We start from the raw sequence: 19431 nt of genomic DNA on the forward strand, positions 1-19431 counted from the left end.
CTTTCAACAACTGGGAAAGGGGGAACACCAAAGGAGTTTGCTCTTCCTTGTATGTCAGTGAGGACTTTTCATATTATTTTTCTTCAAAAATACCAAAAAGAATAAGGGAGTACTAAGGGGAAAAAAAAAAGAGCTGAGTGGAAATAAATTGTGCTTTCTCGTGGAGAGAGAAGGGGACTGTATACAAAGTCATGTCAGCAGCTCTAGTTTTCATTGCTGGGGAGAAAAAATCCTGCAGAAATTGAGAAGGAAGGGAAGGGCTTATCTAGAGATTTTCCTCTGTTGTGAATACTCATTGAGGACTACACAGGCCACAGATTCCTCTTTAAAAAGAGCTGCTGTGAAAGAGGACCTGACAGAACTTCAGTCCTGCTTCCTCTCAGCTACTCAGGTTCCCAACTTAATACTCCTTCATGTTTTGTCTTCCACTGCTCCTGACAATTTTTGAGATTTGCCTCTTTTCTGAGAGCCTGGACAGTGTAATTTGTTTTGCTAAAGGGAGTTCAAGCTGATGTTTGGTTTTTTGTAAGAACTTGCAGAAATCAAACCCTTCTGCCAGTTGGTGCTGAGCATAAGGGCTATACTTGTTCTATGCTTGTCCATGTTTAAGATTATCTGTACAAGGGGAAAAGGTATACTATAAATTTAGTTGCAGTCTTGGTATCAAGGAATAAGCAATTAAATAATTAAATTGGAAAAACTGTTCATCATTTTGACAAAGATGCAATTTGTTTTCTCTGCTTTCACAGTTCTCCCCACTCTCCACCGGGAATAGTGTTCCAGGAAAATATTTCATACTAAAAATAGAAAAACAAATATACCAAAGCAGAGGCAGAAGGAAGCGTTCTCAAATTTACCTTTTATTTTTCTTAGGTCAATATGGTTACTGTAATATTTTAAGCCACCTGAGAGTTTTTTGCTAGTATTTCAGAGAATGTAGCAGTCTACATTAATTTAACATTGTAGTGTTCCACTAATATGCAATGAGGGTTTTTGGTCAGAGCTGCTAGACTGTAGAGTGCTGTGATTTTCTGAAAATTACACCTTTTCAAGATTTTCTAGTCAGAATATGAATGCTGTGTACAGTTCTGGTGCCCCCAGCACAAGAAAGTTATAAAACTGTTGGAAAGGGTCCAGAGAAGGGCCACCAAGATGATCAGAGGGCTGGAGCACCTCTGCTATGAAGGCAGGCTGAGAGAGTTGGGGCTGTTCAGCCTGGAGAAGAGAAGGCTCAAGGGAGACCTGATAACACCTTCCAGTATTTTAAAGGGGCTACAGGAAAGCTGGGGAGGGGCTTTTCATCAGAGAAGACAGTGATAGGACAAGAGGTAATGGTTTTAAACTGAGAGAGGGGAGATTTAGGTTAGATATTAGGAAGAAATTCTTCACTACAAGGGTGGTGAGGAACTGGAATGGGTTGCCCAGGGAGGTTGTTGATGCTCCAACCCTGGAGATTTTTAAGGCCAGGTTGGACGAGGTTTTGTGCAACCCGGTCAAGTGGTAGGGTTCCCTGCTCAAGGCAGGGGGGTTGGAACTTGATGATCTTTAAGGTCCCTTCCAACCTTAATGATTCTATGATTCTATGAATATATTCCATTTTAAAATTCCATTATCTTTCTTACATTGCTTACAGAATTTTAGAAATGTTTTCAGGGCTTTTGCTAAAGAGTTTATGCTTAATAAATTCTGATTTAGGTGTTTTATTTGGCACCTTATTGATTTTTTTTTTTTTAAATTACATTTTATATCCTGTTTAATACTGTTGAATACATTGGAAAATTGATACAATCTTATATACCATTTGGCAGCATGGGGACACACTTTTTTGGTATCAGTCCTTGGGTTTTATTACTAGTTCTTTTGATGATCAGTGAGTTTCAAATTGTGGTTTGCTGCAAGAATTTATAATATCCACATTTCTGGCTGAGTTTGTGTTAAGTGATCAATGCTGAGCAAATTCTCAGATCTCCATTGAATTAGGTTCCATGTTATCTCAATCAGATTGACAATCTGACTGAATTTTGGCAGAAGCATTTCATGTTGACATAAATCACTACAACCCCTACCTTCTTAAGAAGAAAAATAGCCTTCCTTTCTTTCTGGCTAATTGACTGTGTTTTGTAAAAGCATCAAAGGACATCTTAATTTGCTTGTGGGATATATGACTAATAGAGGAATACATTTCATCCACAATGAAAACTACAGTATGAGAGTTCATTGTTTTTTCTTGAAGAAATCATTATGTAATTTCAGTAGTTACTGAAATGGACAGTGTTCATTAAACATCTGAGTATTGCTTCAAAGCTTTCAAGTCTCGAAGTTGAGTTTAATATTTTCTGTAAAAGTGAAAGTCAATACTACATACAGCAGGTTGCATTTAGTTTACATAATTTAGAAGAAAACTACTTCAGAGCAGTGCATAGTTCTCTGAGAATACAAAAGTCATATGGCTTTGGTGATGCCTAGCAATGTAGCATATTAAAATGCCTAGTGATTCCTATGCTATAACAGGTTTGTTAGGTATCTGTATTGTTTTTAAGGTAATAGCATTTTCTTATAAGTGCAGATATCGTAAAGGTGATATTTGATAAAGCGTATTAGCAGTGTGGGTAAACAATGAAGACTCCCAGAGGAGTTTTCATTGTGAAAGAACAAACATGCAGAATACTTTCTTATCTACCTGTCCCATACATCTGTCAGAACAAAATGAAATTATTTAAGAGGAAATAATTGAGCTTAAGAAGACAGGAACATTTGTGGTAATTTTCTTCATTCGTTAGCAGCACCTAATTCTCTTCTGGTCCTTCATACTATATATCCAGACTTGGTAGCTACTGGTGCTTGGTATTTCAGATAGGGCACTAGGAAAATAAGTCTAGTAACTGATGTAATTAGTAAGTAATTAGTGCTTTAATCTGATTTTTCTCTTGCTCTTGAGGATAACTTTGTAGAGTAGGGATGATGGTTAGACTCAGTGATCCCAAGGGTCTTTTCCAACCTGAATGGTTCTATGATTCTATGATTGCTATCTTGACATTTTAAACGTAAGGTTGTCAAATGGGGGACATGCAGTAGCTGGGAAATTAAGACATCCATTTAGTCTGGTGGTTGTTGTGGCAGTGCAAGTTGAAGATCATAACCTAGAACCAAATTTCAAAAAGGAATAAAGCAGAACAAAGCAACCTCAGGTAGTGTCTGAGGTGATTTTGAGACTTTATGCGTAATCAGGGTATTTGATTCAGCCTTGCACTTTGGGGACCAAATTTTCCACAGTACACCATACTGGCTTTGAATGGATTGATCAGAGGACTGAATATTAATGTGGCCCTCGGTGGACTTGAATCTGCTTAGTCTGATGACACAATTGCAAGAATTTGGAGTATCAGCATTCAGGTCAACTAGGATTCAGATGTATTTTCAACATTTTCAAAGTCACAAATACTTTAACAGTTTACTCCAAACTGATGAATGAACATCTGTGTGAAGTGGTTAAGAGGATTTATTAACCAGTGACTAGGGAGGTTGCCTGGGCTGGGGCCTAGCAGAGCATGTGTGTGCTTTGGGGTGCAAGAAAGAAAAACAGAGCTAGTACAGAAATGTAAAAAGAAATAATTGGTCTACATATGAATCTACCTAGAAGTGTAGCAAATGCTGCATCTGAAGAGAAGAAAAAGAATTGGAGTTGTTTAGTTTAAGGAGAAGGATCAGGAAAGATTTGAAAACCAGATTCACATTTGTAAAAAGCATGAAGTCAAAAAGGCAAATTGTTCTCTGAGTCTATTATGAACGGAACAATGAAATGAGCAGCTCTAACTCCAGTGAGGAGCATGTAGGTGGCGTACACCTTCTGCAACTTTTTCTGTCAGTTATTTGTCACTGTGACTGCACCCACACGGTAAGTACTACTCGGCTGCTTGAAGACATTTTCATTTATGCATACTGAACAGTAATTCTCAAAGCAATTCTCTTGAAAAACTTGGTTCTCTTTTCCCTAAAGGCACTGGAATTGTTGCCAAAATTAGACAAGTAATGGTGAAATGTTGCCCTGTACCGATGACTAGAACAAAGCCTGTATCATACTTAAGTCTCACTTGGGTCAGCAAAACAAGATTTCAGTGACGAGTAAGCCTGACCCTGGATTTGTGATTCAGTAGTACTTTGCCCCATGAATTAAGATGTGAAGACTGCATATTTCAATTGTGTTCAATCCAGGGTGATACATAAGGCGAAAAAAAGATCATTAAAATTGCTTATTTCAATGAATAAGATGTTAAATGTTCTCACACGATTAGATACTTGGAACATATTAATTCACCTGGATAAGTGTTTAAAAATTTTGTTGATAGGATATTCAGTCACTTTTTTGTTTGTTTTTCTTTTCCAGGATTACCTACTGCCATCTACCTTTCCAGAGTAAATGGCTTTATGTTGGAACAGAGAGGGGAAATACACACATTGTAAATATAGAGTCCTTCATTCTTTCTGGATATGTTATCATGTGGAACAAGGCAATAGAACTGTAAGTGCAGACTTTTATTTTCGTTTGTGTTTGTGCTAACTTTTGTAGCTGTCTTAAGATAATTTTTAAAGAATTATTTGTTTCTACAAATATTAACAAATCTGTTGAAAATATTTTAATGAATGCATGTGCAGTAGTAACTATTTTGCTACAGGACATTAGGAATTCAAAGGTATTATAGGGACAATGTAATTACATTTTTTATAAAAGAAAAGGTTATTTGACAGTCTGTTTAACTTTGAAGTTCCATGAAATGCAGATAACAATTGATGTCATAAATTCAAATTTGCTATTTTTACAAGGATATCCTGAGCACTGTCTCTTCCAAATGTCTTATAAAGAGAATAATGGCCCTAAGACTCTATGGAGAACTTCTCTTCATTGAATTGTAGAATCATTTAGATGAGAAGGGACTGGAGGTCTCAAGACCAAGCCTCCTGCTCAACACAGGGCTAACTTTGAATTTAAATCAAGCTCATCAACACCTGACAAAGTGATAATACATTTAATGAGTGTCTGTGAAATGACAGTCTAACACAGCTGCCTGAGTCGTGGGTATAAAATAGGTGGAGACTTATATAAAAATCTGACTGGGATAAATCTATGCTTCCTGCAAGTAAAAGGCTCAACAACAACAAAAAAATCCTTTCTCTGCTATTTCCTCTGTGAAGTTCCAGCAAGAACTTTCCTAACTTCTGTGGGCAAACTTGGAATACTCGGAGTATTTCATGCGCTTTCTGAGATGTCTGCTTCCTGTTGTGAGGAACCTGGTAACCTCTGGTAGTAAACTGAAAATAATCAACCTAAGTGAACCAAGAGGACATAAAGAACAGGGATACAGATCTACAGTGGTGGATCTAATTCACTCGACCAGAGATCACATTGATAGCAACCGCTCTTCTGCAACATTGTTCCCTTTTTCTATTTTTTCCCTGCTATTATTGCTGAATTTTACTAATCACTGAGTCCCCCAGACTGACAAAACAGATGCCTTTTTTTCTTTCCTTGCCTCTGCCTCACCTAACTTCATAGGCAGTCTCATAAAAACATACCTAATTTTACCTTCAGAGAAGATAAAAACAAGGATTCAATGGTAATCAGGATGCAGACAGTCTGCTGGTAAATCTTTAATCCATTTCTCAATTTTTGGATGCTTCTTTGTCCTGCCTTTGTAAGACCTTTCTCAGCTCTGCTCAGCAGTTTTGGCTCAAGAATTGCTCCTGGAAAACGTAGTTTAAACAAAACCAGAATTAATATGTTCAATTTGGTGATTTCTTCAGGTGGCAAGTATCTTAATTATTTTCTCTTCCTCACTTTGTTTTGGTGATGATGATGTACCAGAGGGTTTTTTGAGTCCTATAGCTTTAAAATTTATAAATATACTACATTGAGTAGATAGCATCCAAGAGGTTTTCAGAAAGAGACATTTTCATTTTGTGTGCATTTGGAATTTTCTTTCCTCCAGACATTAAGTTGTACCTATTCTGTATGGAAAAAAATCTGAAAATTTTTAAATTAATTTGAAGCCTTTGACCATGTTTCTCTTCCTAATTATTTTAGAACTCTTTCAGAGGAATGTTTGGGGTTTTTTTTATTGGCCATAACAGTCCTTTTTCCTGAGAACAGAATAGAAGCCAAATGGTATCCTGGCCTGCATCAGGAATAGTGTGACCAGCAGGACCAGGGAGGTGATCCTGCCCCTCTACTCAGCCTTGGTGAGGCCGCACCTCAAGTACTGTGTGCAGTTTAGGGCACTGCAGTGTAGGAAGGACATGGAGGTGCTGGAGAGGGTGCAGAGAGAGGCAACTAAGCTGATTAGGGGTCTGGAGAACAGGTCTTATGAGGAGAGGCTGAGGGAGTTGGGGCTGTTCAGCCTGGAGAAGAGGAGGCTGAGGGGAGACCTTATTGCTCTCTACAGCTACCTGAAAGGAGGTTGTAGTGTGGCAGGTGTTGGCCTCTTCTCCTAAGTGACTAGGGATAGGACAAGAGGAAACGGGGTCAAGTTGCACCAGGAGAGGTTCAGTTTGGATACTAGGAAAAATTTCTTCACAGAAAGGGTGGTGATGCACTGGAACAGGCTGCCCAGGGAGGTGGAGGCACCATCCCTGGAGGTATTAAAAAAATGGGTAGATGTGGCACTTCGGGAGATGCTTTAGTGGTCACAGGGGCATAGCGTGGATGGTTGGACTTGATGATCTTCATGATTTTCCAACCTTAATAATTCTATGCTTCTATGATTCAATGAAAGGTATGTGGAAAATAAGGGCTGCTTACTAACAACCTTCAGTACTGAGTTGTTGAGATAGGCTAGATGCTGTGCAAGAAGCTACCTCTCTAGAACCTTTTAGTAAACAAGCAGCCTCTGGTAACTATCTTCTTCATATTGCTGTTGCAGGACCATACCTAGATTTTCCAAAATTTTTCTTCCATAGGTTGTTAAAGGTAAGGACAATACAATACAGATAGGCCTTGTCACCTCAAGTACTTGGAGAAGCTGCATGGTTACCATGAAGTTTCTTCTCTAGAAAGCTAGTTTTCGTTCTTACAGCTTAGTCCCTCTAAGTGGTGAGCTAATGTAAGAAGGCTGTATCCTCTCCCTTCAATCTCATCATGGTTTAGAATGGAGGAAGTTGTCCTGGCCTGGATTACACAGGGAATCCTCTGTGTCTCCAGGTTAATTTCCCTGTATTAGATTAAGAGAGTGGTGGGAATAATGGTGATGTTTGCCACAGCAGCTGCCTTTAACAGATGCTATAGCACTACTGAAGTTGAAACTAGGTGACTCTTCTCAGTAAAGTAATTTTAACTCTCTCTGGAATATGACATAAGATAATAACATACTATGATGTCCTTTCCAGTAGTACTATTGCTTTCTTGCAGGAAAAATGTAACTTAGATTGGCTTTTAAAGGGAATGTTATTAACTCAGTTTACTTCATGGGGATGGGTTTATGGTAGTAGACTTCCCTTTCAAATTGTACAGAGATGTTTTTGACAGAACAGCTTTATTTGGGGCAAGGGATATATTCTTATTTGAATATATATTTAATCTTCACATTTTCACACAATCTTCACATTATTTTCACATTTTAGTATTATATACTCATAGTATAATTCATCTTGGAAGGCTTCTCTGGGATTTTCTAGACCAACTTCCCGCTTAAAGTGCGATCAGCTATGAGACTCAGTTTTTCAGTGTTTTATATGTTCACAGGGCCTGTTGGTGTGATGTACTTTCAAAGATTAAAGAAAATAGGAAAACACATGTATGTAAAACTTCGGGAACAGCTTCAGCCATATCATGAACAAAGTAAGAAGTAGTAGTGCTCATAACATAGTTTTTCATCCTGAAATAGGTTATATCATTTCAAAGAATGGGATTAGTTTGAAGATGTTACTATTCTCTGTAAAGTTTGGAAGGAAGGGGTTCACCTTCTGTACAAACACATTTGTGTCAAACATATTGGCAAGGAAAGCCCAGTTAAAAGTGATTGCTCTGCTGTTGTATTCAAGTCCTCAGTTTAGAGGTTTATAAATATAATTTTAGGTTTCAGATCTGTGTTTCATCTGCATGAACAGGCATGGATGAGAGTTCTTCCCTCTGTGTGCAACTCCATAATTGCAGACTACATCTACCAGCATGACTTTCTTACCAAGTCCTTCCTCATTTATTTACTGACTTGTACCTACTTCTAATGATGTCTCCGTGAATTTGCGTAATATGGATTTAAATCCATTGTCATTAAGATTTCAAGGCTTTACAGTGAAAACTGATAGCAGATTGCACCTTTTAAAACCTTTCACTTGGGAATGTTAAACTATCTACTACCATACCTAAGTCACTGTAAAGCCAGATTAAAGCTCATTTTGTGAGAAGACAAAAACAAACCAGCTGTAATTCCAGTTCTCTCAGCTTTTATGGAATGTGGCTGAAGAGGGCATCCATTTACATTGCTAATTCTATGGCCAAGGTAACCAGAAGTCAGAATACCTGTGTTGTCATTTCCCTCTTTGGAAAACACCTGTAAATTGTATTCTAGACTATGATCATGGACTAAGTTAGTCCTTGTAGGATGATGATGATGTTGCTCAGTAAATAATATAATGAAAGTTATTGCATAGGTTAAAACAATACAGAGCATAGAAAACATATTCCAACTATTCATTTTAGTCTGTTCATGGACTTACCAAGGTTTCAACCCCATAAAGAGTTTTGTCACACTTCTTGAGATTAATTATTTCTGGATAAATTAATTCTTATCCTCAGGAAAAACAAAACCAAAACACACCTTGTCAGTTGGTGAGGCCTGTCAAATGACTGCAGGAATATTTTTTTTCAAATAGTGATTCTGTTTCAGGGAAAGTTTGAGGTGAAGAGGCTTATTAGTTTAAAGAATTGAAGGAGAAACAGGTTTGGATATAACATTTTTAGACTGTATATAATGCAAGAAATTCCATCCTCTTGTCCTGCATAGCTACTTCAACTTTGGTTCGGTTTTTGGTGTTTGTTTTTTTCCTTGAAAGCTTGTTACCATTTGTGATTCTGTTGCCTACTTGTGTGTCAAAATATACTGAAATGTCTGTAGAGTGCTATATTTTTGAGTGATAGTGGTTATCTCATTATGATCTGTTCAGAAGCATCTAGTAGAGATATATGTCAAAAAGAAGGTTGCAATACTATTTTATGATAGGGATTATTGTCTTCTCATACAGGAGAGACCATCCAGCTTGCTTAAACAGTATCTAATATTAGTGAGAAACTAAATCCTGAATAGACTAATAATTCAAAGAAAACATGATTTATTTTTTGTTTGTTTGTTTGAGATTATTTTCAGTTCTGAGGCATAACTGGTTCTAGAAGTTACAAGGAAAAAAATCTTTTATAGTTTGTGGGCACTGTCTGAGTTTCAGTGGACCTGGGCTTGTCCAGAGATGAGAAAACGTATTAGTGTATCAGGAGGGTTAGAAACATTTTATCTAGCAGTTCTTGCCTCAGCCATTTCTGTCATCTCATCCACGGTCACTACCACAGACCACACTGAAGCATCTTTCCAGCTAAGAATAAAGAACAACTCAAAACTTTTTCAGTTGACCTTTCTCTGTCATATAACAGAGCTAGTCCTTTGCCAGAGATGTTTGAGGCATATGATACTCTTTGTTTTTCTACTCTCTAATAAGCAAACAGTTTCCCTCTTTCCCTTAAAAATGTTTGGAAACAGATCTAGAAGAGAAAAATTGTCAGTGAGCCCAGTGTGTCTCCATGTACTCCAACTAGTGAGATTATTTTTCCCAGCCTGGAGGACTGAACATTTTGGAAGGTCTTCTGTGTTGGGAAGGGAAGGAAGCTCTTGATACGAGTCCATTAAACTCCAAAAATGAGAAATCTGCATTGTAAACCCCCCTCCCCAGTGTTTGAACACCCTGCTAACTAATGAATGAATGACTGAAACTTCACAAAATTATGGGATTTAGAATATTAAAGAATTGAACAAATTGAAACTCAGTTATGGCAGAGCCATAACTTGATCTTTGCTTTTTCAGGCGTTTCCTTGCCCAGTCCCACTTCCTAGATGTGTTTCAGAGCCAGCAGTTCCACAGTGGCAAAGGAAAGCAGCCCGCAGAAGTAGCAGTCTAGGAGCAACTGCTACCCACTCAGTGCTTGGATCCAAATGGAAATAGTTCCTAGTAAAAAGAACGTGCAAGTTGCAAGGCATCCTTCTTGACATTTTAGAAATTGTGTCTAAGACTCGGAGTTGCATCTTGAGGCTACACTGATTCTCACTTCAGTTGTCAGCTTTGATCCACAGTATATGGATGATGTATCTAACTTATTCATTCTCTTTAATTGCTCTGAGACTCCACCAGTGAAAGAAAATCTTAAAATCTCTGGTGTGTTGCACCTTTGTGGAAAGTAAAGCTGAGGAAGATGTCTGACTACTGGCACTACAGAAGTATTTGCTTATGCACATGCTTTTCTCAGCACTGTCAGTCATCTCCAACTCTGTAACAATGACTAATATAGATGTTTTCCTTTTTTAAACTCCTTTTACCACTTTCTATCCCCAGATTTTCATTCTTCTCAGAAATCATCACAGTGCTTCTGCAAATGTGCAGGCTAATTTTTTCAAAAGGAAAATTGTTTTCTCTTTATTTGGTTCTATTTTGTCATACATTCCTTCCTGCTTTAAAGACTGTCCTGGTATGTGAAGCTCTTATAGTAGTATTTAAGTCACTCCATTCCTTGGAGTGCATAAAACTTTCCAGAATGAGGGAGGAATTACATAATCTATGTACTTTCCGTGTTTTCCTGGATCCAAATTATAACATAGCTGAAGACTTCTTTTTGAGCTTTCAAATTTTAGAATAAATTAATTGAATAAAAGCTTCCGTCCTTATGAGTTTTTTGATGATTCCTGTTTTACAGTGAATGATTTCTTTATTTCAGTCTTGTTCTTCTGAGTAAGAGTCAATTCTTACAGCTCTCTCATCTCCCAAAATGAACATGCACCAAATAAATTAATGCCTGCTACTGTCAGTAGTAATTTATGATGAAGTATCACTAGTTTCTTAAGATACTTCTAGTTCTGCACATCTCTCACGGGAACATTTTATTCTGTTTTTCAATTCTTCTGAAGTATTTTTTTGTGGGTCAATGAAAACTATGAAATCTTTTGTATCATTAGCTCATGCTTTCTTGTTCAGTTGAAGGTAGCTTTTGCTTCAGGAATTTTTACTGCAAATCATCGCTGATATTTTTTTGGGCTTGACCTTCATATTTTTTTTCTTTCAGCTGTGAATGGCCTTGGCTTTGTGTTTTATCCTCTTCATGTCTTTTCAGAGCTTTTATTTTCTCAGCTTTTCTCAGCTTTTCTTGTACACCAGCTATTATTTGGGAATGAAGAATTCTCTGCTCAAATATTTCAGATATGCCTTATTTTCTTTTACTGATTCCTTTTTATTTTCCCATTTCTCTAGGGCAGGGATCTAGTTAGTTTTTACGTTCTTGTAAAGCCAGCTTGAAAGAATGCCTATGCAGAACTATATGGCTTCAACAGCAGTGTGTTTTATTCACAGTAACTGCAAATGTGGTTCATTTCCCAGCACCTCTTTGTCCTTTCCGGGAGCTGTTTGCTCTCTGGTTTTGCTTTTAATGTAATTCAGCAGTGGTTTTCTTTCTTTGTAGGCTGTTCCATAATGACAGTGTACAACTTTCCAGTTTCCTTGACAACTCTACTGTAATAGCAATGAGGGGAAACAAAACATTTTCTATATACTAAAGCTACGTGAGGCAAAATATATTTTTATGTGTTTTCATTTCTACATGCAGTATAATTTACTGAGTGAAAGTAGTAATTACTGTATCTGTAGCTCTGGTGACATTTCAGGAGTCCTGTAAATTGGTATTATTGATATAATATAGTTAACTAAATAATTGCTTCATTTAATCCTACTTGTAGTGGAGCCATGATGGCTGCCCTTAGGAGACTCTAGAGCCCAATGCCTCACACTCCTTTTACAAGCAACACTTCTCTAGAGCTCTAGAAAACATTGCTATTATTTCTATTTATACATACTTCTCTTGAGGAAACAAAAAGATGCAAAAAATAAGGTACTGATCTGCCTTTGGCAGACTATTCCTGGTGTTAACATGTCACAAAGGGCTATCTTTTGCCACGGTCCTTCACTTCAAAAGAAACAAGCAAGGTGTACTGCCAGAGGAGATTCATCATATCTCCTGTATCCAGCCATAGGGCATCTTCAGAGCAACAAGTGAAAGACCCTGTAGAGTGGAGAAAGTTACAACAACCCTTTCATGCACAGTTTTCTTCCCTGTTCCATCTGAACTGGTGTTATGTTGTATCAGTATATCCTCCCGTAAACATCTCCCTCAAGATGGGACTGTGCCACGTCCCATTCCAAACCACATCAAAAGCTTTATACTTTGTGAATAGTCCTTGTTGTTTAGTCCAAAGAGGAATCAGTTTTTGTGCAAGTATTTTGCTTGATATGTATAATACAAGCAATGTTTCTTGGGGCTGCTGGGTAGTAGGTTCTACAATTCCAGAATGCTTCAGGAATGTCTGTTGTCATCACCCCAGAAACTCTGTGTGTGATCTTATCTGTGATGGCATGTCTGAAATTAGTTTTAGGATATACAATTATTTGAAAAAGATCCTTTCTTGTTTCCTGACAGAGTTAGTGTTATGACTGCTAGACTTAATAGACTCCATTTCCACTTTCCTATGAATAATCAAAGTTGGCAGCTATTAAGAAATCAAGGTATTTATGGTGCATGACCCCCACTCAGCCAATCTCTCACTCACCCTCCTCAACAGGACGGGGACAGAATGCAACAGCAAGGCTGTTTCTCAGGCTTTTTTCCTCACTGCCTGTGCAGGGTTTTTTTGCCCTTCCTTAAATTTGTTTTCCCTGAGGCACCACGATTTTGTCTGATGGGCTCAGCTGTGCCCTGCAGTGGGTCCATTGGAGCTGGCAGTGTCCAGAACAAGACAATCCTGACCTCTTCTCACAGAGACCCCACTGCAGCTTCCCACTGCCAACACCTTGACACTTACATCAGTATTTGACATAAAAGAGCTCACAAGGATGGAACCAAAGACTGGTGGTATGTGTGTGAAAGCAAAGCAATGGTTTGTTGAGTCTCTTGATAGAGTGACATGTCTCACAGACTAAAATATTAAACTTAAAAGAAAATGGAAGAAGCCTGACCAAGTCAGTTGTAATACAAAACAACCAAACTATTACAATACTGAGGAGCAGGATAATATAAATATTAAGAGAATACTTATATTAAATATAGAGGAAAAATTAAATTAATACATTTAACACAGAGACTGCTGTGTTTTATATCAACTTTGCTGATAATGTGTATGAAGCTCTTAACAAAACTAAAGATATAGCTAGTAACCTAATAATGAAAAGATAATACTCCTAAAAGAAACAAGAATTGCCTAATACCCTGAAAAGCAAAAATAGATGTTAATACAATGTAATAAATCCCAGGAACCTCTGACTAGCATTTACAATAGATGCAAGAGAGAAGTGGAGGAGGTAAGGAAGTGTATTGTATTAGTGAAGATTACTCCTTTTAGCTGAGGTCTTAGCACAGAAATCTGAGGCGATGCACCTGCAAGAATATGAGATAAAAATATTAAAAAGTAAAAATTATTTATTAAAATACAAGACTGGTAGTAAAAGACAGTTTTATATCTTTTACAGAGAAACAACTAGTTTGTGTGACAGTGAAAGTATGATTAGCCTAAATTTAGATGTAATGTAAAGTGGCTACAGCTCATGTGGGAGTTTGTTTCTACCCAAAGAGAAATGGATACGCTCTTTGGTAAGCAACGACATACATGTCTTGAAGAGAAAATGCTGGTTGTGCAGATTTATTGTTCTTTCAAAAGGGGTAGCTGCAAAGAGCAGCCCAGATGGGATCAACCTTTATCTTAGAAAGAAAGTATATTCTTCCCATTTCTCTCTCCACTTGCCCTGATTTTGCCAGTGTTCCCAGCCAAGTACCAATACTGATTTGGCCAAGCATTCCAGCCTGTGTTGTGCTGGTTGGTTCAATGGGCTGGGAGGAGAGCCAAAACCAGTATGTCTTGTGTCAGCCTCCATGCGCTCCTTCCACCATTTTGTCTGTTGCCAGCTTAGTCATGCCTGATGTTTGCTTGGCTCTGCTCCCTCTTCTGTCATCTGTCAGTGGTTCTCATCTGGCTAAAAAAATTTCTTATACTGCCTCTTCTCTTCACTGTTTTTCCTATTCTCCTTCCTCCTTTGCCCATCATGGCATAAACAGCATGTACCCCAAACATACCTAGTTCTTTCTGTCAACATGCTCTGACCAGTTCAGAAAGGGGAACCTATGCCAGAAACAAAGTTCAAAGCAGCACAGAATAGTCCAACATGTCATATTGGTTCCCTGAGGTCAGATGTACAGAAGGTGTGTGGATCTAAATGCTGCTTGCAAATGTCCTTATCAAATCTCCTTTGCAAATACCACTGCCTGCTTACCCTGCTTGCTCCAAGGTCAGTTGTTGTGAAAAATATTGTTTTATTCCAGTACAAGTTACTCAGAAACAGAAGCTCAGGCAGAGAGGTCCCCTCTGGGGAGCTGGCTTAGAGAGGAATGACAGCTAGATCTCCCGCTAGCTACATCTCTGCAAAAGAATTTTTGCATGCCATGTCTCAAGCCAAATAGGTACTTGCTGCTGGCACCATTAAAGACAGTCTGTATAGAATATTACTGTATAAACTGGCTGTCCATTGCTTTCCTGCTGATCTCACTTCTGTGCTGGGGTATGTTGCTTTTGCAGAAGATTTGCTCACCAAGACCTGATGCAGAAAAATAACATGCTGCAGGTATATGTGGAAAACATGATCTGCCGAAGCTGAAGATGGTGGCATGAGTGCATCTCATGTGGAATGTTCACCAAGGAGGGGCCTTGCCACGTTGCCATTAGCTTTGTTTATGCAGCTAGCAGTAATGTTAAAAATACATGTAAAGTTGTGGGATATAATCTCAGAATGTTGTCTGACCTTCTTTAGGTGACTTCAAGTTTTCTATCTCTTTGACCTGGGATAAACTTAGTTTGGAAAATCTAAGGATGTCTGGAGTGATTCTTCCTTGTCTTTAGCACTGAGGTCATTATCAGCCAAGGTCTTTGCCACCCTGCATTGGCCCAGCTTTGGTGGATGACCAAATGGTTAAATTGTAAAACATTTTATGGTAAAAAATAGAGGCCAAAGGAAAGTGTGTGTGCTTGCAAGAGTGTTGGAATATACTGTTTTGGGAAGAGAGAGTCTATGAGGATATGGATTACTTCACAGGATTTTAATGTTTGAGTTGTCTGGGAATTTTTGCATACCACTCTCAATCTTCATTTGAAGTCTGACCTGATAGAACAAAGAGGCCAGTTTTGCTATAGTGCAGTATCTGAGTCACAGGAAGAGGAATTCTGTTAGTTTAGGAAAATCCTTTGAGCAGTTTGGCTGGACAACCTTGTTTTGGTTTGTTTCTTTATTACTCTTGCAGAATATTTTTCAACTTGGAGCCTAGGTAGTTTTAGGTATGGCTTCCAGATAAATTCTTAGCTTTATGGGCCTTGCCAGTCACTGCAATGTGTCTTTTTCCTAGTGACCTTTGGTGAACCAAGATCAGCCATTCAAGTAGAAATCCTAAGCTGAACTCCAAGGGACATGTGTTCTGATCCCAGAACGTAGATGGAAGAAAGGTCCTGTTCTGTGCAGGCATTTGAATAGCCTGAAGCTTTGTGGACTGGTGCTTGTCTTCTTGCTCTTCTCTCTCTTCCAGGGCCTAAAGCTCTGGTCTGTAAAAATGACAGAAGAAAAATCTTCATCTGTCTATTCAGTTTCCTATGACTTGCATTAGCTCTCAGGTGCTGGACAACAACGACTTAAGCAGCAGTCTATGGAGTAAATTACATACTGCCTTGTTGGTACATGTTACAAAAAAAAAGAGAGGGGACAACAAGAACAATAAGTAATCTTTATGGAGGGCTATGCAGTGATAGGTCTTTTGGCTGAGGAACCTCACTGAATGTGCATTGTGGATGTAACTGTAGTACTTGGTCTGAAGATGTCATAAGGCTTTACAGAATAAACAAAGGCAAGATGCTCCATTTCTGAAACCCCATTGCAGTAATGCTACCTGATAGACGAGGGTAGGTGAGATTACTGAAGCCCTGTCATTAATGAAATTGGAACTTGGTGAAGTTTGTTATCACTAATTTATATTAATGCAGTGAAGACTTTGCAAATCCTTAGCAGATTAGCCTCGAAATTGAATGAGTAAGGAGGGCAGAAAGAGAGGGAGTCAACGAAAGAAAAAATGTGTGTAGGGGGCACAGGACAAAAAAGCCTTAGAAATTAGAGGGGAAAAAATTACCGTAGTAGGAGCAATATGGAGATTTTAAAATAGAAGAAAGGGTTCCTTAGCAAAGGAGAATCTTTGTAACAGCAAAAAGGAAATAGAGAAGAACATGAGAAGGTATAGGTAACTTTCAGATAGTTACCTTCCCTTGTTGGGCTTTTTAGAATTACTTTTAAACCATTGGAGGTAAACATTAACACACTAGAAATTAAGGTAAGCATCTAGCTCTTCATACAAAAAACATTCACATATTTGAATTCTTTTTGTCTTGCAGATCCACAAAGACTCACCCTGGGCCAGTTGTACATTTAAGTGACAGCCCAAGAGATGAGGGAAAAGTGAGTACCTACTAATGGTGTAAAACATTACACAGTCTTTACTTGCCTTCATAGCTCTTTCTTTTTGCTTACTTGCTAATTTTATTATCTGCTTTCTTTGTGTATTTGCAAGGTCACTTTTACTGTTTTTAAGAAACAGATCTCTTTTTAAATCTTTAATGAGTAATACTCTATGATACAGACAAAATACTGTACTTGAAACCTATAGCAAATCAAAATTGTTTATTAATTAAATAAACTTGAGTTTTTTCTTAAGTAAGAGTTGGCTGAAAACTGTGTAATGACTTCAGTACTTTGATAAAAATGCTATTATGAAGACATTAGAGTAAGTTCTTTTAAGATAAAAGGTCTTTTGTTATACAAGAATAGTAATGGGTAGTAACCCATGTTTGGAACTTGCTCCTGTTTGTGCATAGAGTTGAGAGTGGCAAAGGTTTGTCAACAAGTGGAAGCGAAACATATAGCTAAAGCATTTGGCTTGTGATTGATACCATCAGGATGCAAATTCTGAGTTGGCTTTATTTGCTTGCCAGATAGCCGGTTTTATTAGAGCTTTCTTATTTATATGTTGCTACTAAGTTTTTTAGCATTTTGCCTGCTTGGGAGGGGCATTTAACTATCTTACAATTTTTTACCACTTTGCCAGTTGCATTTCAGTATGTATTTGTAAAAGATTGCATCTTACAAATGGTGTATCTGTTTGACAGTGTGTCTCATGTAACAGCTGATGGTTATTGGAATCAAGCAGCAGTGTTAATTTCTTATAGTGATATGGGGGACATTATGCTGAAATTAATATGGGTACCTAGAAAAATCCTCATGACTGCATCTGAATTTCATTTGCATTGTCTGTCCTTGGACTTACTATTTGGCAAAGTGAACTATGTGCAAATGATGCACTTGCCAACTAGTCCTCCAACAAGTTAGATTGGATCTCTAAGCCCTTTTGGAAGAATCACAATAGCTCACGCAATTTAATCACTTCATACAGCAAGTGAAGTAATTAAATGCTGTGAAGCATAGTGTTTTAGCCTCAAACCAGAAGCCATCAAGTAATGCTATTTAACTACCTATGGCAAAATGCCTGATAAATATAAAGGTTTATTGATGAGGCATAACTCTCATTTGCTGGCCTCAACAGAAGCTGTTGATGACCTATCTAAAGCACACAGAGTAAGGAAAAAGGATGTTACACTAAAAGAAAGAAATGGTCTTGTGAGTGAACATCTCTTCCAGGAATGTCATGGACTGTGTCCAGACGGAAACCTGAAATATTTTTACTTCAGCAGAGCGAAGAAGAAAAGGTCTTGAGGAAGGAGAACTTATAAATACAATTACATGTTGCTCAGAGGGCATATTGAAGACATCTGGGCACTGATGAAGTTCTAGCATGCTAACAGCAAAATCAGACAGGTCCTTATGAAAAAACATCGGAAATTTATGGGGAGAAAGAGTGGAAAATCAAAGCCATACTGAAACTGTCCCAGTGCAGCTGTTTATATCACTGATAGATTGAAAGTGGTGTCAAATTTTTGCTAACAAAATACTTGCAGATTTGCAGAACGTGGAATTGGTAGTGTTTGATGTTTACAGGAAGATATCAGTAAAAGGTACACAAAGTTGTAAGACCCAAGCACTAAATCAAAAGACATAGCTCCAGATAAAAAGAAAACAGGAATGTAGAAAAAAATTAAACTAAATTTATCAACTTACTGTCATTAAACTTTGTTTGAAAGAATGAGGGATAAAACAATCTTTCTTCATAATGGGGAAAAAATGAAAAGGAAAAAACCAAACAACCCAAAAACAAAACCCAGAAGTATTTGGGACTTTTGCTATTCAGCATATTTATTATCAACCTAAAAAGAGAGTAAGCAGTGATGTGATGAGGTTTGCTGGACTTAATGAGGCTGAGAAAATTAGCAGTAAAATGGCAGGTTAACTACTGTTTTTTCTGAGTATTCATTGTAAATTATGGGAAGAAATACGTGTGTTGGAAAATATTTCTGACTGTATATAAAACAATGGATCTGAGCTGATCATTACTGTTTGGTGTCAAGAGCTTCAAGTGATGATTGGTAGTTCAGTCAAAATGTCAGTGTAATGCTCAGTAGTGACCAGTAAAGAAAATAAAAATTAGGCATTATTCCAAGAAGAATAGAGAACAAAAGAGGGCTATTGCATAAATGCATGGTTGACTTGCCAGCTGAATATTGAGTATAATTTTTATCCTTCTACCTCAGAAAGAACATAATTGCACTTAAAGTAATTCAGAGAAAGGGCAAGGTTTTCTTTATGAGACACAACTAAGTCAGACAGAACAATTCATTGTGGAAAGAGGCTGATGTGATTCCCAGTTTGAAAATCACAGTTGTTCTAAAAAGAGTAGAAACAGTTCATAGTCTCTTTTTGATAAAAAGCCTAAAAGAATATAAAATGAAACTGACAGAAGTCAGATTCAAAACAAGCCAATTAAGTACTTCTTCAAATGTGCAATGGGTAGAAGCCATACAATTTTTTTTAAATGGTCCTGTGGACACTGAAAATGTATATTGGTCACAAGGGAGACTAGAAAAGATAACACAAGATAAATCAGTTTAAGGGTTGCTGAAGAGGTTTGCCAGATTTTCCTAAAAGGTTGTTAAAGGTGACGTTAAA

At 37.7% G+C, this 19431-nt stretch overlaps 1 protein-coding gene across 10 annotated transcripts in view; it reads left to right on the forward strand.

Moving 5' to 3' along the window:
• The window catches only part of STXBP5L (syntaxin binding protein 5L), a 197332-nt gene that overhangs the window by 83100 nt on the left and 94801 nt on the right, over positions 1–19431 (forward strand). For all 10 annotated transcript variants that reach the window (XM_051611733.1, XM_051611784.1, XM_051611740.1 and 7 more), the window contains exons 5-6: positions 4385–4519; positions 16710–16773. In XM_051611733.1, coding sequence (XP_051467693.1) covers positions 4385–4519; positions 16710–16773 — 199 coding nt within the window. The remainder of the gene's footprint in view (positions 1–4384; positions 4520–16709; positions 16774–19431) is intronic.

This window comes from Apus apus, chromosome 1 (assembly GCF_020740795.1).
Source record: "Apus apus isolate bApuApu2 chromosome 1, bApuApu2.pri.cur, whole genome shotgun sequence".
Taxonomy (NCBI): domain Eukaryota; kingdom Metazoa; phylum Chordata; class Aves; order Apodiformes; family Apodidae; genus Apus; species Apus apus.